The sequence below is a fragment of the Dipodomys merriami genome, unplaced genomic scaffold, assembly GCF_024711535.1.
Source record: "Dipodomys merriami isolate MVZ:Mamm:240054 unplaced genomic scaffold, mDipMer1.0.p SCAF_6, whole genome shotgun sequence".
In the NCBI taxonomy this organism is placed as follows: domain Eukaryota; kingdom Metazoa; phylum Chordata; class Mammalia; order Rodentia; family Heteromyidae; genus Dipodomys; species Dipodomys merriami.
The window spans coordinates 18,701,378-18,729,042 of record NW_027206179.1 but is presented as its reverse complement, the minus strand read 5'-3'; the positions used below and the strand labels follow the sequence as shown (position 1 = coordinate 18,729,042).

The 27,665-nt window shown below is 42.6% G+C and overlaps 1 protein-coding gene across 4 annotated transcripts in view; it reads right to left on the bottom strand.

Annotated features, from left to right (window-relative positions):
- The window catches only part of Fgf14 (fibroblast growth factor 14), a 530,980-nt gene extending 509,368 nt beyond the window's left edge, over nt 1-21,612 (bottom strand). Inside the window, exons 1-2 of one of the 4 annotated variants that reach the window (XM_070002659.1) lie at nt 21,381-21,612; nt 20,541-21,100 (exon numbers count right to left, since the gene is read on the bottom strand). In XM_070002659.1, coding sequence (XP_069858760.1) covers nt 20,541-20,748 — 208 coding nt within the window. In that variant the 5' untranslated portion in view covers nt 20,749-21,100; nt 21,381-21,612. Of the gene's footprint in view, nt 1-19,653; nt 19,674-20,540 lie in introns of those variants that run through there. The other 3 variants (XM_070002658.1, XM_070002657.1, XM_070002665.1) reach the window with 3 other exon arrangements.
- Between the last annotated feature and the right edge of the window lie 6,053 nt (nt 21,613-27,665).

Below are 27,665 nucleotides of genomic sequence, written 5' to 3'. Positions count from 1 at the left end.
AAACAGCCATGTAAGTGCTGAACTTTCAATCAAGAGTTAGCCAACACCTCAGATCTTCTTGGAACCTACAATTTTGTAGACATATGTGGTTGTAATACAAAATAAAGAAGGTACCTTTGAACTTCACTGAATGATGGTTCACTGAAGAGATTGTGTCCATTTGTATGCATACATGAATCTCACAATAAAACTTTGTACAATTAATTTATGCTTATTTAAATAAAATGTGTTTGAGAGTGAAGAAGTGGGTAATGTAGATGGAAGTAATTCTTTTTTACTATAGCACAATTCAGATCTTAAATATTTTCTTGAAACACATATGAAAGTGTAAATTTATAGTTATAAAGGTTGGGTAAATTTAAACATATGTATACACATACATAAAAACATAAGTAAGTATACAGATTATTAGCCACATTAATGAAACATTTTCTGCAATCTTTTTATGCAAAGACTTTTCTGCTAGAGACTGTTCAATCAAGAACTAAACTGAAATGTTCTAAAGTAACTGACGATATAGTGACAGTTTATATAACTGAACTACATTTCCAACAATTTGATCCATTTCCCAAAAATATAAGCTTGCTATTAAATGATGCTGATTCTCCAGGATAAAGAATATTTAAGATATGAAAGAATGATGATTAATAAACATTTATTTCATCAACAGTAATAGACAAATTAGACAATTAGACACATAAAGTCAAAAATTATGACCAAAAGAACAAAACATGCTAATGTATTTTTTAAATGATCTTTACTAAACACAAATCTGACTGAAAGAAAAAAGAAAAATTTATGAATGCTAAAGCTATAAGAGCTGGTATCCATATATCACACTGCTAACCCTGTTTTAAGGAATAAGTCAGATGATTGTGCTGTCAATGAAAAGACCTGCTTCAGCTTAGTCATTAAATGTTCCAAGGACCCTGTTCTGAGCTCCTTTAACTTTATTTGCTGTCCTCTGCCTAAATTTTCTGGTTTGCTTTAAGTCACACTAGTAGTATCCTCCTGTCTGTACACAGCCCCTTATTTTTTTAAATAGGGAGCATAACTGCCTATTTAACAACTGTCTTAACTTTCTTCTCCCCCAAATACTTGCCTGTAAGAAAAACCAATAGTAGAGAATTCTGAATCAGTGGTTAAATAGTCAAGAGATATCAAATATTTGTGGATCTGCACTTCTTAGAATATTGGTTGGTCTTCCCCATTCTCAGATGCTCTAACTCTACTTATAAATGCATGAAGCACATTTTTAATATAATTGTTATTATTAAGGTACTGTACAGATAGGTTATAATTCTATAAGTCAGGAAAGGCATATAATTCTTCTCAAACAATGTCACCCCTTCCTTGGCTTTCCTCGAGTTCCCCCTCATGTCCCTGCCCACAAGTAACTCCTCTGAACATCTAAAATACTTTTTATCAAAATGAATTCCAGGAAACTGAAACACAAGGGGCTTGTCTTTTCACTGGGGAGAATGGGGGTACATAGAAATAGAGGGAGGAAGGGCAAACAAATGCAAGCATGGTATTCAATATACACTAAGTAAGAAATGAGGCACACTTAAGTAATCATTTCATGTCATTGTTCTGCTCTCTGATTTCCTGTGCCTTTACTTCTCTAGGCATAAAAGAATCTCATATGAAGTGTTGAACTCTTTATTTTGCAAGTGGGCTTTTAATTTTTTTAATGAAACCTTAAATGAATTAACTTCAAATGAAACTAAATAGACTCCAAATCATATACCTTCAGCTAGAAGACTCCCAACTAAACAGTCAATAGGAAATGAATGATTCAACTAGATGACTGACATTTTGAATCAGATCATCTATGCTTGCCTTCTCTGTATTTTCTGTGCACATTTGAATTGCATGTTTCCTGATGGTATTCCTAGGAAAAGGGGAGCCTGATATTATACTGATTTATTGTTATTGGGTGTTGTCATTGCTAAGCAATTTGTAAGGTGCAGCTATAAGAAACACTACCAGTAACTTAAGTTTCAGGGAGAGAGCTGCCTACAGAGTCCAGCCATCTGCCACCAACGCCACACAGTCATTCATGAAGAAGTCCCTCCCGAGGGTATTAGGAGAGACATGTTTTCAAGCTGGACTCCAAATATCTACATTACGTCTGTTCCCTGAGGAAAGAAATGAAAAGCAAAGCCCAGAGTCTTTAAGTTAAAAAAAATAAGATAAAGGGCTACCATTTGTATGTTTAATAAAAAAAATTATTTGCAGTATTTTCAGGTATGAGCAGAATTATCAATGGCACAACTGGATAGAAGTGAAGGAGAAGAACTATGAAAAGAAATTCAAAAACCCAAGGGCAAAATTCAGAATTCGAGCCTCAGATGAGATTATTTTAAAAGCAAAGATGTAAAGGAACAAGATCTGGACGGGAACAATCTGTTGAAGAACAATGACATGAAACTCTAAAATTTGCTTATGCATTTCTAACTAGGGTAAAAAGCACCAGAGGACAGGGAAATACCATGTTTACCTTTACATTTCTAAAGTGATTGTTGTTAGGTGAAACAATTTAGGAAGATAATAGAAATATTGAAATTATACATTGTAAGAGCCTGGAATGTTTAAGTATTCATTCTGATATGAATATATAACTAATATTCAACTTCCCAATGCATGTAAGAAGATAGTTCAATATTCTAGCAGAAATACATGACAATATTCTTTAAAAGTTAAAAAATAATAAGAAAAACCATTTAGTTACAGCCAGTCCTAATAGAACTGGGAAAAATACATAATTTTCTGAGTTCTTTTATGTCCTAAAGGTTTATAAGTGAAAAAAGAAAAAAGGTGAAGTTTATAAAGTATGAAATGAGAGTCAGTGAGAAAACAAGATCTTTTCTTTTCCTGGGTTCCCAAATATGTCTACCTTGAGCCTTTACTTGAAAAAAGTTTTTTTGTCATGCTAATATAATAACAGACACATTGTATATTTGTTCAGCACCACAAGTGAACCCTACTGTAAACTACACTTTCAGGTAACAATGAGGTTTCCATGTAAATTCATCACTTTTAGCAAATGGACCTCTCCAGTGGTGGGTACTAGTGTTAGGGTCTAGGATATTTTTTTTTTAAATGTACTTTCTTCTCAGTTTTCCTGTGAACTTAAAACTGTTTTTTTTAATAATATTTTGAAATACTGAACTCAAGATCGTGCACTGGCTAGGAAAGTGCTCTATCATTTGAGCCCACCTCAGCCTTAAAAAGTAAATTATTTAAAAATAAAGCAATAGCCGGGCGCTGGTGGCTCATGCCTGTAATCCTAGCTACTCAGGAGGCTGAGATCTGAGGATCCCAGTTCAAAGCCAGCCCGGGCAGGAGAGACCTTGAAGACTCCTATCTCCAATAAAACCACCAGAAAACCGGAAGTGGCGCTGTATCTCAAGTGGTAGAGCACTCGCCTTGAGCTGAAGAGCTGAGGGACAGTGCCCAGGCCCAGAGTTCAAGCCCCACGACCAACAAAAAAAATAAATAAATAAAAAATAAAGCAATATATATTAATGCAATAACACTACAGAAGTAGATACAGGTAAATGTTTTTAAATATCCTGTTAATAAAAATACTGTTAGCATCCATCTCTAATCTGAGAATATAGTACACATTGTTTTAGACAAGGCAATAGGTACAAAATAACTAATAATAAATGTCTACATGGCATGTGTTTCTTTAGCTGTGCTATATGGACTGCACGATATAGCTACCAAAAACAAAATGAACAAAAACAAATCTTGAGACACAATTTACCATACTAGGATTTCAATCTTTAAGTCAACATCCAAATACTTCTGGCTTTATCAGTAAGAAGAATGATAGCAATAAAAATTATTTTAATGTTTTTATAATAATACCGTATTCCACAATTTGGAAGCCAACTCATTTATTTGTCTAAGAAGTAAATAAGTTAGCATAGCAAAGTAAAACTCATCTAAGTATAATGATACTCTGGCAATGTAATTGCAAGAATTTGTTGATGTCATAAAAAAAAATACCTTGGAGAGAACACTTTACCACATTCCTTAAAAAAATGTAAAACCAATATCCTCCAAGGTTTTCACTGGAAAGCCAGTTAGGCTTTGTACAGCTTCACTTGTCTCCTGAGATTCATCCTCCACTTTGGCTACCTCACTAATAATGTCTTCAGAAGGAAAACATTGACACTGCTCGGAGTAAATACAGGGGCTCAAATAACAATAGCTGTTCCTTCTGTTAATTCCCCAGAGCACAACCAAGGCTAGGATGCAATGTTTAAATAACAGGTAACTAAGTATTTGGCTGTAACACAGAGGAAATCCACATGGAATGTCATGAAGCCAACTAATCTATTACATATAGTTTACTTATTTTCAATTTAAATTTAACATATGGGTGCCTCCCTTACTCAATTCCCAACCTGTTTTGAATGCTCAATTTTATCTGCCAATTTAAATCTCCAAACCCAAAAGAAACATCCTACTTCTATAACCAGACAACTATATTTTTATTTGTTTACTTTGTACTTTTAGTGTTCAAGTTCACAGCTACATCATCCCTCAAATGATTGATATTATAGATCTCTATCTACTTCCAGAGAGCCTGTTCCTATGTAATGATCCAGCTTGAATCTTAATTATAAATTGATTTTTTTCTTATCATTAACAAAGCATAGTAGACTTTAGTAGAAGATAGCATTATGTTAGAATTAAGATGACATTACTACGGGCACCTAGAGGATGGGGAAAGGGAAAATTGGAAGGGGCTGTTGAATGTTGGGGTTTCTTTTATACTGATGAAAACTTTCTGAATTTAAATTACAGTAATGGGAGTTTAACTCTGTGAATACACTATTCACAAAACTGTTGAACTGTATTTTAAAATGATAAATTTTATAGTATATGAATTAGATCTCAATAAAGGTGTTATAAAAGTGAGATTTATAACTCTTCACTTGAGAAATTTGATCACATGAATATTACAATGGGACTACAAATTATTTTAGATTACTTTTATATAACAGAAAATATTCTTTAAAGTTTTTCCCATTATTCATTGGATATGTTCTTTGTGACAAATACCTTAAGAAGTTGAAAAAAGTTGCAAGTCACAGAGCAAATGGAAAGACCTTTAAACAAATGAGTAGATACCAGAGAGACTAAGAAATTGTGCATGTACCCATAAGGCTAGACTGGGCAGTGAGGCTGAAGTGCCCACTTTTTTCACTTTTTTATGAAAAGATATGATAATGCAAAACATTCTGATCCTTTCTGTAATGCTTAAGCATTCACACCCTGGGTACTGGCCAGCTGACTACTGCCTTTATCCCAGCTGAAAAATGTTTGGTTAAATCACTACTCACTCACCCACTGAAATGACAATTTCTCCCACCACGTGGTAGGAGCTGCCAGTATGCTAAACGTTGTCTTAGAAACTGATCTCTAGCAAAGATGCCAGCTTTACACCAAAGAAACTGCAAATCATAATTGTATGGCATCATTAGTTACATTTTTATAAAATTGGATAAGCATTAATAAGTTAACTACTAACCCAGGTGCTGATGGCTCGCACCTGTAATCCTAGCTGCTCAGGATGCTGAGATCTCAGGATCATGGTTCAAAGCCAGTCCTCAACAGAAAAGTCTTTGAGACTCTTATCTCCAATTAACCACCAGGAAACTGGAGGCGGAGCTGTGGGCAAGTGGTAGAGTGCTAGTCCTGAGCAAAAAAGCATAGGGACAGTGCCCAGGCCCTGAGTTCAAATCCCACAACTGATTAAAAAAAAGTTTCTTATTTTAACAAAAGTTATCTTTCTTAAAATATAATTTTGTACATTTTGTGGTATTCCTAATCCTTAAAATAGCCAGGACATACTGATCCCTTAAAACACAATTTAAATTTTTTAACAGACGAGAGTAGAACATCACCATTCCGTTACAAAACTTGTACTTTCAGAAAGCAGATCTGGGAAGGCGGCTCAGTGGTAGAGCGCTTGCCTTGCATGCATGAGGCCTTGGGTTCGATTCCTCAGCACCACATAAGCAAAAAGAAAAAAGCCGGAAGTGGGACTGTGGCTCAAGTGGTAGAGCGCTAACTTTGAGCTGAAGAGCTGAGGGACAGCGCCCAGGCCCAGAGTTCAGGCCCCGGGACTAGACCCAAACAAATAAAAAATAAAAGAAAGCTGATGTTCAGTAAGCTGAACGATGTTCAGCAAGGGCTACTGAACCTTATGATTGACTAGTAGAGCCAGATAGTATCGCAGATTTTCTATAGAAGAAATAAATACAATGTGGTCTGTCACGTTTCATGGCTCGGTTGGCAGAGTATGTAGCATATAGGAAGGCCAGAGTGGTCCAAGTTTGTGCATTCTTTCTGTCCAAATAGCCTGGGACAATTTTAATACTCTCCAGCTGTGGTATTTCACCAGTTGTGGTATTTTATCTTACAGGAAACAACAAAAGGTTTCTATAAGAGCATTTAAGTACTACGCAGTAGTTCAGTGCCACACCTTAAAGAAAAGCCATTCTTCCCTTATTTAGAAAGACAAGCGAGTTACCAGATCTAGGGAGCTAGCCTCAACTTATATTGGAAAAGATCTAATATTTACTCATCACCTTCAACTGCATGTAACTCTGAATATCTCTATAAACTATCTACTAAATGTAGCTGCTAGATACATTGCCTATTTGACATTCTCTGCAGGACATCTGTAACTTTAAAGAGATGATTGAAGTCAACTTCCTGTGAGCCTCTCCAAGGCTCACACTGCTCATTTGCAACTCTTACTTGATCCATCCTTCCACACCCAGAAGGAAGCAGAGCTCTTCCCAGTCTTCGATGTAGGCCTTTGATGAGTGATTTTCCTTCTGTGCCTATTATACACCCTGAATCATCCTGTCACCCAAGTTCCTGTTTCCTCTCTCCAACAGGACATTTCATTTGATTGCTTTATTACAAAATCTCTCTTTCCTCTCAGCACCACTGCTCCTCACAATCAGCTACATCAATTACATTATCCAACTGTAATCCTGCAACTCCCAACCTCTCATTCTCCTTTTTGGAAACATTCTCTAGTTCACTAATTTTTACACCTCCAGTCTCACTCCTCTGCCAGGCTTTTAGACTTTAAAATATGATTCTACCAATCCTCCAAAGTATGATTCCATTTGCTTTCTCACAAATCTCCAAACACCTACCTTTTTGCTCTATCACATATATTACCTATTTCCCTTGTCAAAGATATGCTTATCTCTCTGGCCAATTAAAACATGAAGAAGCTCATCTGCTCATACTTCTCTAAAAGATTTCTTCTTTCCCCTGTATCCTCCATGGATCTTCTAGCAAAACTGCCTCCTACCTAGTATTTTCTATACATTTAGCTGAAGGACTTATGGGTCAAAGATCAAATCATTATAGAGGGTTTTATACTCTCCCAAGAATTAACTATCACACATATTATTTAAATGTTGATATGTTTATTACATAGTAGTGTATATTTATTTAGTAAACCAATATGCATTGAGTTATCATATAGAATTATATATTGCCCATCATCTTAAAACCTTAGGATTATTTTTAAGACATAAAAATCTCCAGTTATTTTTTCTGAAGACTTTTAAAACCATAAGAATACTATGACAGGCTGGGAAACAGCAAGAAAGAGTTGTCTGGCAAGAAATAGATTTAAATGACAACGTATCCATGGCATTTCTGCAGTCAGACTGCATGCAGCAGACCATGTTTGCAAGAATATTTGCATAGCAAACAAGCTGGGGATCTAAGGTATTGTCTCCCTTTGGGTTAGAGGACACATTTGTTTTCTGAAGGGGATAATAAACATAATGCCTTCCTCCCTGCAAAGATTAGGTGGATTTGCTAGAAGTCCCCTTAAAAGATTGGCGATTTCCTCAATTCATTTCCTATGCAACAACACAAATCCACTGAGCATGAACATCTACTGGTCCACTGAGCATTGTCCCTGAGGGATTTGGGGGACCAGGTGAACTGGGGAAACTAGGAAGTTCCTGCTGCCAGCTATGACCGGAGTACTAAATTGTTTTTCCCTGACCCAGAAGTCTCTCATCTTTCAGTTCCTATGTTAACTGTGGCAGGTTAGCAAACTCCAGAAAATCCAACTCTGGGTAGTGTATGGCAACTTCTGGATGTTAAAAGTCAGTCTGTTCAGTCAGGAGGTTCCAGTTTACCAAATAAAACAGAGGCTAAAACATCAAATTCTATACATCGCACAGTGTGAACTAAGGTTCTTTGAAGAAGCCACATCCCTATGGAAGACCCTGCAGACTGATGGGCAGACTAAAACATTACAACTATGGAGAGATAGATTGCTGAAGATCAAGAGCCCAATACCTCTCACCTCTATAATAGCCATTTACTTCCAACATTGGTATGTGAGACTAACAACCTCATGACCACTAGGTTAAAGTTTTAGGTTACACTGACAAACTTAGAGGAACTTTAGACATCACCAACCCGAATGCTTAGAATGTTATAACATCTGAAAACTATAGAAATGATTCCTGTCTATGGAAGCCCCCAGCAATGTATTTGAGAAATTCAGTGACTTAAGATTTTCTTTTGTTCTGTGATTATAAATGTTCAGGTCACCTTCTGGGGGAGCATGTTATTCGGTGTGATCTGATTCCCTGATTCTGAGCCTTGGTCACTCATATTTGGGCCAGGATAAATTCTCTTTTAACCTTCTTAGAGCAAAAGCTGTATTTTGCATCAACAAAACCAATATGTTGATTGAAATCAACAAACTTGAAAGTATGAGAGCTCTGTAATGGAATGATGTGAGGTTCTAAAATGTAAATGCCTCTTAGGGTAGGAATGAAATGGAAATGGAGAGAATTCTCTGGGGGTGATGAGACTGTCCTGTACCTTGATTGGGTTGTTACAATAATGCCCACAATTGTCAAACACAGCAAGCTACATGTATATAAATGCTATCTTAATTTTTTTTAAAGATTAAAAATTCTAGATTTCTAAACATTGAACTTATTGTAGTTCCTCTTAATTTCAGGTCAGGATGATTTATAAAAACACAAATCTATTGATTACATTCACATATATGCTACAGGACACTGTTTTTAAAGAGGCAGCACAATGTAAGGATTTAAGAGTATCTATTCTGGATTACTATTTCATAGGTATATACCCAGATCTTACTGGTAATAACTGGGGGCTCTTCAGACACTTCCTTAATTATTTTTCATTCCTTTTTTTAGCCTAACACTCTAACTACTATGAGGCATGTCTTCAGTCCTAGGCTTCATAATTATTACAGAAGTATAACAGAACTTCCTACCTGTGGTTTTAAGAACTAAATGAGCTAATACAAATAGAGTACCTAGTACATAGAAAGCATTCTCTAAACAGTAACTGTATTACCTATATAGAGTAATGATAAAAGAACTTAAAATAATTCAGAATAATGTGTTGAAGCAAAAGAGCAACAATATGCCTTTAAAATCTAGTAAGTTTAATTTCCACCTATTAATGGGGAAATTAGATGATGTGTATTTATAATAACCCCCAAGTAATTTAATCATATAATTTAACAGACTACAGATTCATTTGGTCCCTTTACATGTTAATGTGAAATACAGAGAGGAAAAATTTAAAGTTAAGTCAAGTGATGCCACTTGGGTGTTTATAGTTCAGACAAAGTATCCAGTTATTTTCTGACCATTGTATTATTTGCCTGTTTCCCCAAGGTAATGCATGAAACAGTTGAAAATGCAATGGTGTAGTAATCCTGAAATTGCCTGAAGAGGAAATTTATGACAAAACTCCCAAAAGACATTTAAAGAAAGGAAAATAGAAAATTATGATAGGAGGAAATGCAGGGTAGGATGACACAAATACAGAGAGCATGACACAGAGATAATTCTCGGGGATGGAAAAGCACGTTTGGCATAGGTAAGACTAAAGTCAGAGGGCATCAACCATATTCCCTGGCCCTCCACAGCAGGTCACCCTGAGGCATATATACACTGGTCCCCGTGCAATGGCATACACGCCAGAGATGGACTCGGTTACCTTCGTGCTGTATACTTAATACTTTTCCCAATATTTTAAAATAAAATATAAGTAGGAGTCTAAAAACCATGGGCAATAACCTCAGCACTTAGGTTTGAATGTGGTTTGTCCCTTCAGAAAATTAAGTGGAAATCTTATGGTCAACTTTGTAAGATGGGGCTTTGACCAGGTCAGGGAGGTTCTACCTTCTTGAGTAGGCTAAAGAGCTATCAAGGGAGTGCCTTGCTTACTAGCTTGCTCTGTCTCATAAGGTCATGTCCTCTGCCATGTGGTGACACAGAAACAGATTCTCACCTAACCAACATCAGCCTCCAGAACCTTGAGCTAGATAAACTTCTACTTGTTATGAATCACCTGGCCCACAATATTGTCATAGCAACAGAAAACAGATCAAGATACCCTACATCGATTCGCTGCTTCATTAAAATATTCCTAACAGCTGACATTCATTTCAGTAAAAGTATTTCCTATCAATATTACCCACTGCGTACATGTATTAAGATAGCTTATGGAAACCTATAAATGTATACTTTTTATGTTTCTATATCAGTTAAATTTTCAAAGCTTTCCCTGTATTACTATATGTCTGAGAAACAGGAAACTTTACTTCATTATCCTGTGAGTGGAAAAATATTTGTAATAGAAAAGAAACAGTAGTAAGTTGATGAAAACTATTAAAGTCTAAAAAACAAGTCAGGAGACTTGAGCATATCGGGTTACTGCTTTCAATCTGCCCAACAATAAAACATTAGGGCAGAATGATGGTGAGCCTTGAGTGTTTGATTAGCAAAGGGACTCTGGTCGCCTAGCACACAGAGCCCTTTCTTTGCTTAAGAGACTGGGGAGGGGGGGGAGGCAGAAGAGGAAAGGAGTAACAAGTTAGACATGGAACATACTACCTTACTTATGTACCTGTAACCTCTCTGTCCATATCCTTGACAATAAAAATATAATAAAAAAGAATGACATTACCTGCTAAATACATCAGTGACACACTAAAGGTGAGTTTGACATTAAGCGATTCCAAAAATAAATAAAGCTCACAATTGACACTTGTTTTTAAAAAATAAAGCTCACAATTAAATGTCATTTGTGTTAGTCCTTGGCCTTCTTCTTATTTTCACATTCCTTGGTTTGTTAACATACAATAATAGCGCGAGTGCTGCACACAGTCAGTGGAAAGAATAGATATGACAATTCCTCCCCAGCACCCCTCTATCTAGGAGGGAGCATCAGCACCACAGAAGAGGCTTGCACACACTGAGCTGATCCGCTGTGATTGTGCAAAAGAGAAAAAAAAAAAAAAGACGGGGAGGCATTTTAATTACAGTTACATTCAGTGCTATCTAAAACACAGGTGCATATACTTAGATATGTAAATTAAGCAAATTCACACTTCCTTCTCTTTTCTTGCCAGACCTGTTCAGTCTGAAAACTTTTAATTGTACTATTTGACTACTCAAACTGAACCAAGTACTGTGTTCATGAATATCTACTACTGGCAAAGAATTACATATTATCATAAAAAGAATTGAATATGATCATAAAAAGAACAGTTGGACTCATCTTTATTGTAAAGCATTTTTCCCCATCCCTAATGATGTTCATATTTGAAGTCAGGAAATATAAACTCTTTATGCTAGGGCACCTCTCCTAGAATTATTTAACTTTTGAACAAGAATATGTCAAAATTTCTGGCTTGTTTCAATAACAAGTTTCCTCAACTTTGCAATCTGGAGTTTCTCAATCTGGAGTTTTATTCCATGTTTCAAAGAGAAGGGTGTATGATTGACAAAGAGCCAGAGGATTGTAGCAACAAGAGTTGTCCAAACAAAAGGCCGCAGGCAGAACATTCTAGACTTTGCTTTCAACTTCCTTTCCAAATTCAAACTGTCCCTGAAGATGTACTGTATTTCCTCCTGGACACATGATTTGATCCTTCATCTGCCTTATTGCTTTAGTGCTTCCTCTGTGGCTTTTCTAGTTTCACAGTTGCCTGACTCCAACTTAATTTCTACATTGAGCCATGATGGTTGCTAAAAGGGTAAATTGGATCAGAGAACACACAAATGTTACTGCCTCCTTTCTAACCACCACATGCCACTTCCTACTAACACCCATCACAAATTCCTCACTTGTACCTCACTTAGCGTTCTTGAACCACACTCTTCTCTTGCCCCCAAAGCTTAGGGTATATTTGTGTCACTTCCTCAACAGGTTAACCGGTTTCATTCCCTGGTACCGCTTAGTCTTCATGACTTTTATTTCTTCCAGAAAGCCACCTACAGCCTTTGGTTTGGACCTAGAGCACCTTCATCCACCTACAGCTCACAGCACAACTCACACCATCACAACAGATCCCTTTCCTTTGTCTCTCCTGCTGGTTCCTTGAGGGAAGAACTCTTCTATTCCCACCTACTGCAGAGTCAATACCAGGTACCCAGCCACTTTGATTTATGCTGGCTCTGGGGCTTGAACTCTTGGCCCAGGTACTGTCCCTGAATGTTTTTGTCCTGCGTTACCGTGTGAGTCACGGTTCCCCTTGGAGCTGTTTGGTCGTTAATTGGCCGTAAGAATCTCAAGGACTTTCCAGCCCAGGCTGGCTTTGGACCCGAAACCCTCAGATCTTAACCTCCTGAGTAACCAGGATTACAGCTTTGAGCCACCAATAAGTCCAACTCCAGTGGTACTTTTTAAGTGTGTAAGAAGTGTTTAAAAGATTGTAGTTATGGGGAAGGTGGCTCAATGGTAGAGCGTTTGCCTTGCATGCACGAGGCCCTGGGTTCGATTCCTCAGCACCACAAAAGCAGAAAAAAGCCGCAAGTGGCGCTGTGACTCAAGTGGTGGAGCGCTAGCCTTGATCTGAAGAGCTGAGGGACAGCGCCCAGGCCCAGAGTTCAGGCCCCACAACCGACCCCCCAAAAAAGAAAAGATTGTAGTTATGGGAAAGTTGGCAAAGAGAAGGTCATCCTAAAGGAACGATGTCCTAAGTTTCTAGAGTTGGAATAGGCCCTGAAAAGAACGTTCCATCGACGGCTTGCTTTGCAAACGAGCTATTAAAATAGACTGAAAGCTCAAGTGATCTTTCCCAAGAGCCCAAGAAGGGACAAGGCAAGCCGGGCAGACTTGCTCGCCCCTGGGCAATGGAGACCAGGAGGGACCCTAGTGGGGGGCCAGCCGCGTCCAACGCCCCGCTGGTCACCCGCGGGCGCCGGGGCCCACACAGCCCCAGGTGCCCGCCAGGGTCTCTGAATGGCAGGTGGAGAAACTGAGGCCGGACCCCGGGCTCCTTCTCGGCGTGCACGCAAACTCCCCAGACCCCAGGGAGCTTCCTCCTGGGCGGAGCGCGCTCCGGGGGCCCTGCAGGTCGGGGCGGGCGTGGGGCCGGGGCGGCGCGGGGCCGGGGCGGGCGTGGGGCCGGGGCGGCGCGGGGCCGGGGCGGGTGCGCGGCCGGGGCGGGTGCGGGGCCGGGGCAGCGCGCGGCCCGCACCCACCTGTGGGCCAAACAAACTTCCTGCGCAGCCCTTAGCCCGCGGGTGCCCCGGAGTGCGGACTGACCCGCCAGCGCGCCCCACACACGCCCGGGGTGATGCGGGGCTCCGGGGCTCCCGGCCCCGCCTCAGTGGGAGCTCCGAGCGTCCCCCCCACCCACCCCGCGGCGTTACGACTCCCCCCGCCCCACTACCACCACGGTTTCCATGGTAACGCGGTGCCCGCCCGCCCGCCGGCCGGCCGGGCGGCCTGAGACGCTCCAGGGTCAGAGGTCATCTCCGCAGCAACGGAAACTTCCCGCGCTACGGTGGCTCTAGCGGGACGCTTCCGCCGCATTGCGTAGCGGCGGCGCCCCGAGGCTCGGAGGGAGGTTCGCGGGCCGCCGCCGGGGACCCCATACACACACACCGGCTAGTCCCCGTCGCTGCTTCGGGGGTCCCACGCTCGGCGGGCGCATGGCTTTGCAGAAAAGCCATGATGACGAGGTGTCACGACCCGCGGTTTTCCCGCCACGCCGCCCGCCCGGCCCGCAGACGGCGCCCCGAAGAGGGGCGGGGGGAGGCCGGGGGACAGACGCTGGGGGGTCCCAGCGGAGGACGCGGCGTCCGGGGCAGCCGCTGGCGGCGCACCCTGCACCCCGCGCCCCGCAGGGCAGGATCCTGCAGCCGGCCTCCAGAAGTCCCCAGGACAGGGGAGCAAACCTCTCAACTTGTGCGGGAAAGCCGCGCCAGGAACGGAGGCAGGCCTGGCCGCCGCCGTGACCCCCGGGGCACCCCAACACGTGTGATGTGAAAGCATCTGACACCCCCACCCCCGCGTGCAGCGTTGAGACACGCATCGCATCCGCGAGGGACAGACTGCAGGCCTCGAGTTCTCAAAGAAGTCCTAGCTACCGGGGAGGATGAGATCTGAGGATGGCAGATCGAAGCCAGCCTGGGCAAGAAAGTCCATGAGACATACCTCCAATCATCTACCCAGAAAGCTGGAAGCGGAGCTGCGGCTCATGTGATGCTAGCTTAACTAGCCTTGAGCAAAAAAGGCTCAGGGACAGTGACCACCCAGACCCCCCCCCCCCCCAGCTCAGGCTCCAGGACCAGCACGAATATGCACACATACAAACACAAGGCTACACACAGTGGCCACTGGTGGCTGTTTTCTGTCTTCGATTTTTATCATTTAGAAAACAAATCTCTGTTTGAAAGGGGCACACATTAAATGAAATTTGAACCTACCGCTTACATACACTTGGCTTTTGTGAAAACACCTATTTCTCACCCATTTTACTGAGACATTGGAAACTTGCCATGCATCCACGGCAGAGGTATTGTCAGAGACCATGGTAAGCACTTCCGCACCCAGCATTGTTAGGAAACTTTCTTGGATGATGGTAGTTGGTTAGACCCACCAAAACTTCAGGAAATGTCCCTGCTGTCTGTGCAGACTGAAACCACTGTTCCTCCTATGGCCTTCATGCTTAAAAAGTCCTTAGAGTTCCTCCTTCTGACTTCCCTTTCTTTCATTATCCATTCTTTTACGTTTTGAACATACTTTCAACAGTATTGTTAAGAATAATTGGTGACATCTCCCTCAGAAAATTCCTTGCACTTCCATATCCAAGTTTAAAGAACACCACACAAACCACCACACTGTTCTGGTGGATGTGTAAGTAGAGATTCTTCTGACACATCATCTTCCTCCACATTTACTATAGGGAGAGTCAGAGAGATGGGGGGAAGAATGATGAAAGGAGTGACATTGATCAGGTTACTTTGTACTCACAAACTGACATGTCCCATTGAAACCCCTTTGTACAACTACTTAAGGATAAACATAGAATAATGCAATGAATTGTTTAAAACAACAGAGGAATTCCTGCTACACCGTTGAAGTGCCCCAGCCCTTTGCCCATAAGGCATAAGAAACTATGGGGGGGATGCTTCCATTTTGAGGAATTAACATGGTATTTATAGAAAACTGGTCAATCAATATGACTGAAGTATGATGCCAAGATGTACAAAGAAGTGAAAACATTAGTTGTTGTTCTAGTTAACTTATGTATAAAAACACTTCACAAAACTCTCCAATGTTTGTGTTGCTAAAACATGGAATGCTGGGTTTGAACATAAAGAAGTTTATAGAACAGAACAGAAGTAAGACACAGAATTAGCGTTAGTCCCTTCGTGGAGTAATGCATTATTTGAACAAATTCCCCCATGGAGGAAGATGAGAACAAGCTGATATAAGTACAACTTAAGTCACCTTCATTGTTAAAACTATATTTAGATTATTATGCATTGAATTTTACAGTTGTTAACTTGAATATAGACTTCAAGAAACGAACAAGTCAGTACAAATGCCATCTTTCGGTTGACAAAGCAGAACTTACTTTGCTACCTTAGTAACTGAAGCTTTCTGGAAGGAGTCCAAGGCCATCTCACCTTACATGGGATCCCACTCCAAAGCCAAGTGTGTTAGAGGAAGAACCTTACACCTGTTTGGTGTTCCAGCCTTGCTGCCTGAATTCAGTGCCTTCATTTACTATAGGGTTTAGAAATGCAGACATTGTGGCCTAATTGTGGTTCACCCAGTTCTATAGAAAGCCAGGATGAATCTGCAGGCTCCAAAGAAGGAATAAAAAGTGCTGACTCTTTGTTTTCTTCCCTTGCTCCCTATTTCCTAACTTCAAAATACTCTGTCTGTCCTAGACAAGTAGCTTAAAAATAACAAAACCAACAAGAAAGAAAAGGCAGCAAGGAAGGAAGGAAAGAAAGAAAGAAAGAAAGAAAGAAAGAAAGAAAGAAAGAAAGAAAGAAAGAAAGAAAGAAAGAAAGAAAAAGAAAGAAGGGAGGGGAGGGAAGGGAAGGGAAAGGAAGAGAAGGGAAAAGAAGTAGATTTAAATTAAAAACAGTGGCAAGCCTGGTTTGATATACTGAAACAGCTTAAGGAAAGGCAAAACCAGATCAGAAAAGCACCCAAGGCCAGAATGTGCCTAGGGGACCCACCCCACCCTGCACAAAGTTACATGGCAGAAGAGACTGAGTTCAGAAATGGAGATTGTCAGAGCCACAGCTTGGAGCTATTCTCAGAGTGCTATGCAGAACTAGGCCTAGGACATACACATCATATACCTTTCTTGACACAGAAACTTAATAAAAGTCTCTTTGGGTTGAGATTTATCTTTAAATCTGTACATCTTAGAGTCCTAGTATAGTCGGGAGGTTTAGAAGTACTGTTTGTGGCTTACTGGGTGAACACATTTGAGAGTTCTTGGCTTGTTTTATATTATCTGTCAGAAAAGATAGCAATTCCTTGACCTTAGTATTTATCTTTATTGGGGCTTTTGTTTTGTGTTGTGTTGTTGCCAGTTTTCTTATCACTCTTTGCTTCAAAAGCAGTGACCTAGATTATTTCCTAAACTGGTCTGCTATATACACTGGTCAATCTAAACTCTCATACTGATTCAAAGAAACATACCAAGCTTCCTCCAGGCACAATAAGTACCTGGGCTTAGTATTCCCTGTTTAATGACTGTTCAAAATATAGTTACCTTGCATGACTCATACGAGGAAAGTTGCAGCCAGTAACATTTATTCTAAATGCACAGCTATTGCTCTGCTAGAAAAGTAAGGGAAAGTAGGACATTTAAGAGGAGAGAGAGAGGAAGAGAGAGAGGGAGAGAGGAGAAGGAAAGGGAGGAGAGAGAGAGAATATGCAAGCCTGTTCTCTGATAATCATTGTACTGTGAGATTGTGTTTTACAAAAATAGCAAATTTAGCATATATCCAGTATTCAGAATGATTGCAGTTTATTTTTAAGTACATATAGCATAAACACATGTAAGCTGTTTGTTAAGTTTTACATAAAACTACAAAATACTGTAAATACCACATATCTAATTAAAAGCTGAATGAAATAACTTTACCCCAAATTCACACATTCATGATCTACTCATTTGCATATCAACCCACATTGCAATTCTTCCCAGGAACCTCTGACCACACTACCGGAAATTGCTGACAATTTAAATAACTGGGAGTGATCAGTAAATTATTTCATAATTTGCAGACTCTGGAAAGAAGATGAGTATTTCTCTCTGAAATAATAACAGGTGCTTTACACCCAATTCCTGGTCCTTGGTAGCATTCAGCTGAGCATTTTAGTTTGAAAGCAGTTAATTGTCCTTTTTTTAGATTTAAGATAACATAAAAGGTAGTAGTCAATCTGTTCCTTTTTTGGCTTTAACAGTTAAGAGGATTTTGGCCTTTGTTTTATTTTAATTACCCAATTAACTGCTTAGTTGTACTGCTATCTTGGGATCAAAAATCTGCAAAAGATTGTAGGCTTCCAGTTACTCGCAGAAGGAATGAAAATCACCAAGTACAAGACTGGTAGGGAATGGCTAGGTTTGCTTCAAACTTAGAACATCAAAACTTTTAGAAACTGAAATAAAAAGTATGAGGCATACATGTCCTATTTTTAAAAAGAAGAATTACTAAGTGTTCCAACTCTCAGCTTGCAACTCTCCTCCTGGCGATCTCTGCATAACTCTACATTATAGGCGTCAATGATGCTTTCAGAAACACATCTGTGGAGATTACCCCTCACCTCATGCCCAGGTTCCTTAGCATTCAGAAACTGCAAAACACATGGCTCTGAAAGCAAAGGATCATTTGTTTAACACCTTTGGGACAGGGGAAGATAGCTATTCCAGAGGGATGAAAGTGGGTGGCATGTATGTGGGGAAAAGAAAATGAGGGTTTCCCGCAAAATCCTTTACCAAATAATAATACTAGAAACAATAAAGGCCTACCAAGAAAAACGTATTGTTCATTCCTGACGTTCCCCTCTTTCCAGTACTACGGACTGACTTCACTTCAAGGTCCCTAGACAAACATCGAACGCTTAAATAATTTCTTAAACTGCTTTTCCAGTATTTCTTTCTCAAAGGGGGACTACATTGTTCCACAGGCATTTGACAAGAGAGCGCCTGGCACTGTGTTTGCTGTGTATCCTAGTCCCTCTCTCCCCCAGAAGGCCTGGGCCTGTCCCACGCAGGGCGGGGTGGGGAAAACCCTGCAAAATGGGGGGGGGGGGGAGGTTGTAGGCACCAGACATCAGCAAACATAGCCTGGGGGGGTGGGTGAGGGCTTCGGATGCCCCTCAGGACCAAACCAGAAACGCAATGGTGAGTAAGGACTCACTTCCGTGTGTTTAACACTGAGGAGTTGAACTGGAGAAGGGTCAAAGGCCAGGGGACAGGGGAGGATGGCTGGACCGGGCGGATGGGGAGCTAGAACGCAGGGCCAGGGCTCCAGGACCGAGGAGCAGTGTCCACTGCAGCACCACATGGCAGCAGAAGCCTACTACCTCAGTGGACATCCGAGGCCACGCCCTCGCCCTCATCAGCCCAAGCATGCGAATGTCTGTCCCCTCGACGCCAGTCTACACAAGTATCCGCCCCCTGGACGCCCATCCACGACCCCGTCTGCCCCCTGGACGTCCACCTACTCCAGCATCTGCCCCCTGAATGTCCACCTACTCTGCCCCCAGCCCCACACCGTCTAACCACACCGGCTGTCCCCGGGCCATCTCTCTGCTCACTTTCCTTCCGGGGTTCCAGCGTGGCCTCCACGCCCGCGGCCTCCGCGCCTGCTGCCTCCATCCCGGCCCACCCGTGCCTCGTCCCCTCTTCCTCGTTCCTCCTGCGTGCAGCCACCTTCGGGGCGCACCACAAGGTTGGGGTCCTGGAAGCCCCAGATACTTGCTGCCAGCCCTCGTGGGGGGGTCCGGGTGCCAGCAGCCCCCCACCCCACCCCACCCCCGAGTTGGGAGTGTCAGGCGGCCCGAGCAAGGCCATGATCTACAGCACCGCAGTGCCCGCCCGACCCGTCCGTCCGTCCGTCCAACCCCTGCCACGGGTCGGCCCCGCGGCTGTGAACTCGGTACACCTGCGGACAGCGCAGCGCCCCCTCCACCACGCAGCCCTCCGGCCTGCCCCCACCCCGCTCCTCACCGCCCCCCCCATCACGGCCGCCCCCCCCCCAAACTCCTCCGGGAGGCTTGGGGAAGTGAGCCCGGGGGACTCGGCTCCCCGGTCACCTGCATTTGCATTCCTTATGTAATGCACCGCAAGTTTCCCTCCTGGAACCCCGATTGCACCGGGGCGCAGGACGGGAGGCAGGCGGAACCCATCCAGACCACCGCCCCCGGCGGGGGGTGGGGAGGGAGGGCAGCGAGCACTCTGGAAAAGGGGAATGGGGTGGGGTGGGGTTCGAGGCTCTAAATATCGGGTTTCCCTCCCAGGCAGGAGCCCCGGGGCGCTGCGCGCTTCCCAGCGGACGCGTGGGGAGGGGGAGGAGGAGGAGGAGGGGAAGGAGTTCAGGGCGCGGGGTGGGGGAGGAGGCGGGGGCCCGAACTGACGGCGGCGGCGGCGGCGGAGGAGGAGGTGGAGGAGGAGGATCGGGGTGTCGAATCCGTGCAAGCTCCCCAGAAAGTCGAGCTATGTCCTCCCCCCCCCCTTCCAAGTAAAGGAAACCTTCCAGTTCCTCTAGGCGCAACCTTCCAGCCGTCCTCCTTTCCACACTCATTCCACCCACCACCTGCATCGAAGGCATTCCGAGGGGGGCACAAAAAATTAAAAGTTTCCTCCTGCCACTTAGGCTGGACTGGTGTCACCGCCACGAGCTGCTTGCTGGGGGCGGGGGGGGGGAGGTTTGGGGGTGGTGGGGAGGGGGGTTGGGTTGTAGACGCAGCTCCCCAAGCTGTGACTTGATTATTCATGCAACACCTCGATATGCAACACGGTCCTGGTGGCTGCTCCGCTCCCCCGGCCGCCCGCCCGGCCGCCCGCCTGCCCGCCTGCCCGCCCTCCTGCCCGGCTGTCCGGCTGCCCGCCCGCCTGCATAGCAGAACCGCAGGGCGAGCCCCGGCCACGGCACCCGGAGGGATGGAGGAAAAAGCCGAGCACACGAGCGTGTTTTGCTTACCAGTTGGGTTCTTGTTTTTCTTAAGACTCTTGCCACAAAGACACTGCAGCATATGCGTTCCTTTGCTGAAAATGTTCCAAAGAAACCACATTGATTTGGGCGAAAAGCAATCCAGCAGCTTAGACACCCTGAGAAAGAAGAGATCCCTGTGGTTGCATAATAATAATTGGAAATCAGTTTTCCTGAAGAGGGGCACCGGTTTTACCATAGGAAAAACGATGGTATTCCGGGTCTTCTCCCAGTTTTTCCCCCTCACGTGGTCTATTTCTTGGAGACTTCTCAGTGCTTGTGTTTTCTCGGCCAGGGTGAATGATTTATTTCCCCCCTTTTCCTTGATCACCACCGGATTCTTAGCAAAAGGTTGAAAAAAAATCCTTTTCTCAGCATGAAGCCAAAGAAATCCCAACTGAGATCACAACTAATCGGGGAGAAGAGGAATGCCCAAAAAATCCTCCAAGAGAAAACCATAGCCTTTCATTCGGTCGAGGCGAGGATGGGTGGATCTGCAGAAAGCAAAGCAGGATTCATCTCACTGAGAGGAGACTGCCATTGTGTAGCCCCTAGGAGAGAAGGAAAATAAAAGGGAAGAAGAGAAAGGGGGTTGGGGGGGGGGAGGAAAGGAAAGAAAAAAAGAGGAAAAAAAGGGGGAAAAAAGGGAAAAGCAAAGCAAAGGCAGCACCGAACACACTCACACACCAATACCACCTTGGAGATTGAGTCTCACTGCCGGAGACAAGAGACTCCCTTCTTTCTCCTGGTGTCGAGATTTAAAAGAATAAGGATAATGATAATGGTAATAATAATAATCAATCGCCAGAGCTAAGTGGCATCGGCTTGCACCTGCAGTTCTGGATCAGCACGAAGAATAGATGAAATCCTACCAGGAACCCCCTGCCCTGGTCAGTCTCGTAGTAGGTAGCCAGAGCTCCAGATCTCCTTCCTCCTTCCTCTCTCTCTTCCAGGTTGCAGCCACCACCAGCAGCAGCGTGAGCATGAGGAAAAAAATCTCCCCTCCGGATTCCTCGCCCAGCCTCGGATGGGGAGTTACAGGCATTAGCTGGAGGAGGAGGAGGAGTGGAAGTTTGCGTTGAAAAGACTGGCTTTCCATGACGTAGCCACGTGCTTTCAGACCCGTCACCAGTGAGGTGCTTCAACCAGCCCCGGGAGGGCAGTCACTGCAGTCTCTGGCCGGTCCCTCCTCAAAGCTGCCCACCCCAGCCAGCCTAGCCCCCGCCCCACCACCTTGAGGACCCTCTCCCTCCTCCTCGCCAGCCTGCTGCTGCCTCTAAGAGCCACTCTTACAGCCTTCTGTTAAACTGGATTTAGAAAACGGAAAATTAACAAGTATAATGAGCCAAGTTGAGAGGGTACATAGGCATTGGGGAAGGAAGGAAAGGAAGGAAGAAGGAAGGAAGGAAGGAAGGAAGGAAGGAAGGAAGGAAGGGAGGGAGGGAGGGAGGGAGGGAGGGAGGGAGGGAGGGAGGGAGGGAGGGAGGGAAACAGGCGCAGAATACCACTTGGCATAGCCAAAATCAGTCCTCACTTTGTATTCGTGAAGCTATGTGGACAGCACCTGAACAGCAAGAAAAACTCAAGTTCCCTATACTCTTTACTCTTTACTCAGTTTGGGTCTTACTTCAGGTGCTGAGATTCTAGATCTAGATTGACATAGATGTAGATATAAATATAGATCTAGGTACAGACATAGACATAGCTACATGCATGTATTGCAGCGTGGAGAGGAGCCTTGGAATCTAGAGACACATGTTTTTATACAGAGGCTTCAGAGGTACCCGAGGGAATGTATATCCTTTCTAGACAGGCAACCCTTTATCTTTTTTTTTTTTTTTTTTGGTCGGTCGTGGGGCTTGAACTCTGGGCCTGGGCGCTGTCCCTCAGCTCTGCAGCTCAAGGCAAGCGCTCTACCACTTGAGCTACAGCGCCACTTCCAGTTTTCTGGTGGTTTATTGGAGGTAGGAGTCTCATGGTCTCTCTTGCCTAGGCTGGCTTTGAACCGCGATCCTCAGATCTCAGCCTCCTGAGTAGCTAGGATTACAGGCGCGTGAGCCACCAGCTCCTGGCAGGCAACACTTTATCTTGAAATGCCTTTTTATATAGCAAATACCCCGATTAAGCCAACCCAGCCCATTTCCTTGTGTCTGCCCCCATTAGTTGAACTAATTTTTAAACTCATCCTCATCCACTTCTTTTCTACTTATGTCACCCACCCTTCAAGGTTAACAAAATGGGCACTGCAGGCTCTCCCCATAACCAGCTTTATCCTTAGAAAGCCAAAAGATTGGTAACAGAGTCATGTTATTAGAGGAAAAACTACAAGATACAAATGGCTACAGAGAATAGTATAATGGACATCAATGTCCTTGTTACTAAAATTAATTTTTAAAAATTAGCCATTAATCAGACTCGTGAGAGACAAGGATTTGGGGGGGGGGGAACACAATCTTGACCGCACTCGCTCTGTTTAGGCAAAGTCATGCCAGCATACGTCTATTTTAGTGGGAAATTCACCTAAAGTAGTATTAACCCTAATATAACTCATAGTATACATTTCAAAACTCCAAGTCAATGTTTTTGTGCTTACTACTTCTACTGCATGATCTAGCAAACAATCTCATAAACAGTAGGGGTTGATGTAGATTTATGTGGGATTTATGAGGATTGATGAAAGAGTCTTAAGTTTTTAAGATAGACTTCTTAGTTGCCAGTGATTAAAAATAATAAATCTTTCCTACCCTCAGAGTGTTCTAATAATGCAGAAGTATTTCCAGATGCTAAAATGTACAACAAAGACCCCAACCCAATCATTTTTAAAATGATAATAGGATTTAAAACAAGCAAACCTATTCAAAGTTAAGCAATTGAAAAGCCATCAGACTTCCTTGGACATGTCAAAAGAATCATGTCATACAGATCAAAGGAATTACCAAAATTAATTGCAGTCTAAAGAAGTTTTGATATAGTATCAATGGAATATATAAATTTAACACCAAAAGACTTACTATGAAGAAGTAGTCTAGAAAAAAATAATAGAGTTGATTCTTTTTCAAAGAAAAAAAGGGAAATAATTTTTATAACAATCAGAGACAGATACCATATGCTACTTCTATAACATTCTGGTGTCCTCTAGAGGGTTCCAGAATATCCTAATATATTACACCACTGGGCAAATGCCAGTGAAAGAGTTGAATTAAAAATATTCCCCACTAGGCTCTAAGGTTCCATAACAGCTTTGAGTTCACTGGGGGCATTTCACAAGTAGAGTAAAATTTGGGGAAATACTCTGTAATCATTGGATCTTTTTATATGCTAAGTCTATATAAAGACTATTTCTTGAGCCAGCACTTCTTAAAATTCCAAATGTCACTCTTTACATGAAAGTAAATTTGCTCCCTATTAAAATGAAGAATGAAAGTTATGGTTTTCTTTGCTGCCTATTAGAAAACCTTTTGTCCTGTGACCTAAAGAATAAGGAACTAACTTGAAACCAATACTTACTGAGGACCTATTAAATTGGGCACTGTTAGTTGCTCCTCATATTTTTTTGACATTCTGTATATATTTTTGCTGATACATTATTTACTTATGTTTCATGGGCTATTGTGCACATTATTAAGCAAATATCAGACAAGGTATTATTTTTTTCTGGAAGAGATAACTCTAGCATCAATTCAGATTTCTTTGGGTTCAGGGGACTCACAATTTCAGATAGGCTCTGATTGGCCTACTGTAAATCATTGGGCCAGTAGTTAAAGGTAACTGTATAGACTTCCACATGGTGAAGGTAAGGCTTCCTGTGACAGGACAGGCACCGATGATGGCCTAGGATTCATTTAGGCTTTGGAGAAGCCTCATCTCAGATGAGGGCTGATGCACAGTTACTTTGTTGACTTGCCCTACAGACACTTAATGTTCATCGTGGAAGATAATTATAATGTGGCTTAACCAATCTATGTTCAAATCGATTTTAGATGAGAAAAAAGAAACTAGTAGAAAACTAGTTTTTTTTTAACCAAAGCTAAGTAAAACTAAAGAAATCTTTGTTAAAACTGGAAGCATTAACCATGATATCTGTAGTTCACTGGTATTTTTTTAATCTTAAGACTATGTTTTCATAAGACTAAAGTAAAATAAACCCAGTACTCTAAAAATTAAACTTACTGTCAGTGAATTGCAGCAAGCCAACATAAAGTAAGTACAATGGGAAGAATTTCATCACATAATTGCACATATTTTATTTTAACATAAAACAGTTAAAAACATCCAGGGGATTAGTCAACAAAAATGTATGAGACTACCTCAGCATTATCTTTTCTCTGTTTGTTCCCTGTTGTTGCTCTTCTATTTTACAATTCCAACCACTGTTTTTGAAGAACACAGACATCCTCAGATAACACGTGCCGAGTCCCTCATCACACAGAAAGTAGTCTGCATTCCACTTGGACCCTCCCTGTGAACTGGGAAGTAGTGCTTTTCACAGCTTTGACAGCGAGGGTAGGACCACATACCAAGGATGTGAGCTACAAGAAACAAAACTGGGACTTGGGACAGAGTCACTCCTCTCTTTGTGATTGTGCAACTGCTTTGGCATTGTTAAATCGTGGAGAAAACACTTTTATGTTGTTTGAGCCTGTCTTGGTCCTTTCATGGTGCTATAACAAAATACAATAAACTAGGTCAACTTACACACAACAGAAGTTTACTTCTTATAGGTCTAGAGGCTGGGAAGTCCTAGGTGAAGGCACCAGCAAATTCACCGTCTGTTAAGGATTTGCTTCCTCATGGAAGCTGCGTTGTCAATGGTAGAAGATGAGGCCTCTTTCATAGGTTCTTAACCCCGTGGGTGACAGATACCCTCCCTAAAGGGCCTACTTCTCAATGCTGTCATATGAGGCATTCAGTTTCAACATCAAGATATGGGGGGGGGAGAGGGGAGGACAATATTCTATGAGCCATTGTAGTATTTTGGGGTGAATTTCTTACGAAAGTTTAATCTTCTATGGGCTTAGCAGTATATTGATAACTATGTATATTAGGCTTATTTACTTTGAAAGGATGAAGAACAGAAGTATAAGCCATAAAACCTATGGCTTTCTTCATAGTCTACATTCTCCTCTCCCCTCGCTGTACCATCTTTGTCTCTTGACTGCTTCATCCAAACCACCCTTGCTTATCCACACCACCAGCACAAACGCCCACTGTGGAATGGATGGTTTTCCCCACCTCCCTCCCTCTCTGCCCTACTCCTGTCCACCGAACTACAACCTATGTCAGTCAAGAACTTACGACTGGGGCTGGGAAGGTGGCTCAGTGGTAGAGCGCTTGCCTTGCGTGCATGAGGCCCTGGGTTCGATTCCTTAGCACCACATAAACAAAAAAGAAAAAAGCCGGAAGTGGCGCTGTGGCTCAAGTGGTAGAGTACTAGCCTTGAGCTGAAGAGCTGAGGGACAGTACCCAGATCGAGAGTTCAGGCCCCACGACCAGAGCCCCCCCCCAAAAAAAAAGAACTTACGACTATGATGATAAAACCGACATCATTGGAAGAAGAACAGAGAAGGAAAGCAATTGCAAGAGTCCTAAATGGAGCAGACATAGAAAAAGTGGACCATTATGAATTCAAGGAGCTCACTATTTACAAACATCTTGCAAAAGGATGGAGCCTTTTGTTTTGTGTACCCACTACTCCTATTGTAATCATTCATAATAATTCTCACTTTCTAAGGAAAAATCCTACATCTCCCATCCCAGTCATAGTCTTTTACACCCTATTCTTCCTCTCCCATGTTCCTACTTTAACCCATTCCACTCTCCTAGAGAGAACATTGTAGAAATTTTCCTTCAGTTCCTCCCTCTGTTCCTACTAACTTCTCAAAGAAGGCAGAATGTCTCAGGGACAGCCCTCTGCTCACTCCTCTCCAGGAATGAAGCATTGGCTCAGACCCAGAACCCACAATTTCCTTCTGGAGGCAGGTCTGGAGATTTGTCTCTAAACGTCTCTTGTGGCAGCCATTAGTGAACGCCACATCCCTCTCCTCCTCCATTTCAGTGTGCTCTGGTCCACCTGTAGCCACCGATATCTCTGTCTCTGAGACTCAGGGCTTTCTTTTCTCCAACCCATGGAAATTGGTTATGCTTAAATGATCACAGGAATGTCTAGGACTTAACACTCCACTCCTAGAAGAATTTCTCCACCCTTTATCTTCCTGCTCCCTTGCCTCTTGGGAGGGATAATGATGAGGCATTTGTTTTACATCCTTTCCTAGAATTTCCACGTGAAATTCAGACATTCTCCACCGGGATAGTCAGTTTATCACCATGTTTTCTGGCTCTTTCTTATTTGCTGTTGTTTGCTCTTGCACTGGAATCTTTGTTTTCTGGTGAAAACCAAGCCAAAACAGGACTAGAAAGGGAAAGCTGGATTTGGGGTACATGTTCCTGCTTGCTCCACCCAAACTCTTTCTTGGGTGATCTCTGAAATTTTCAATTCTTTTTCACAGCTCAAATCCCTTTCTGCTCAGATAGCATGATCGGTAGTACCACTCACTAATGGTTTTATCTCCATCAATATAACTGTTATGACTGATTTCCCTAATTGCATATGAACTTAGAAGTGGAGGCAAGAAGGATGATCACCTTTGATCCCTGCCCCCAACAATGAAAAATAATGTAAGAAAATACGATAAAGCCATGAGGAACTCACCAAGATATCTAAAGGAAAACAGACTCTTGAGTTCTCAAAATACGAGCTTCTTTTGGCTTTGTGCCACAGGCTTTATTTCTCATGGAAATGAACGTCACCTCAGCGCATGTGGTCGTCACTATCAACAAAAACCCAAATTCTGTGCAGCCCAGCAAGAACTGAGAAGAGCCGTATTGAATCCTCAGAAACAGGTATTTACAAGTAGAACTAGCCTTAAATTATGATGAGAATCTATGCAACATGGCCCATTGTATCAGTGTCTCTAAAACGTTTTAATACATGCCTCCTATTAAAAAGTGTATTAAACTTTCTTTACTGGGATATAAATTTCACCATGAAATAAATACCTTGATTGAAACAAAATCAAAGCTATAGTAATGCTTCACAGACTATTCCAGACCATGCTT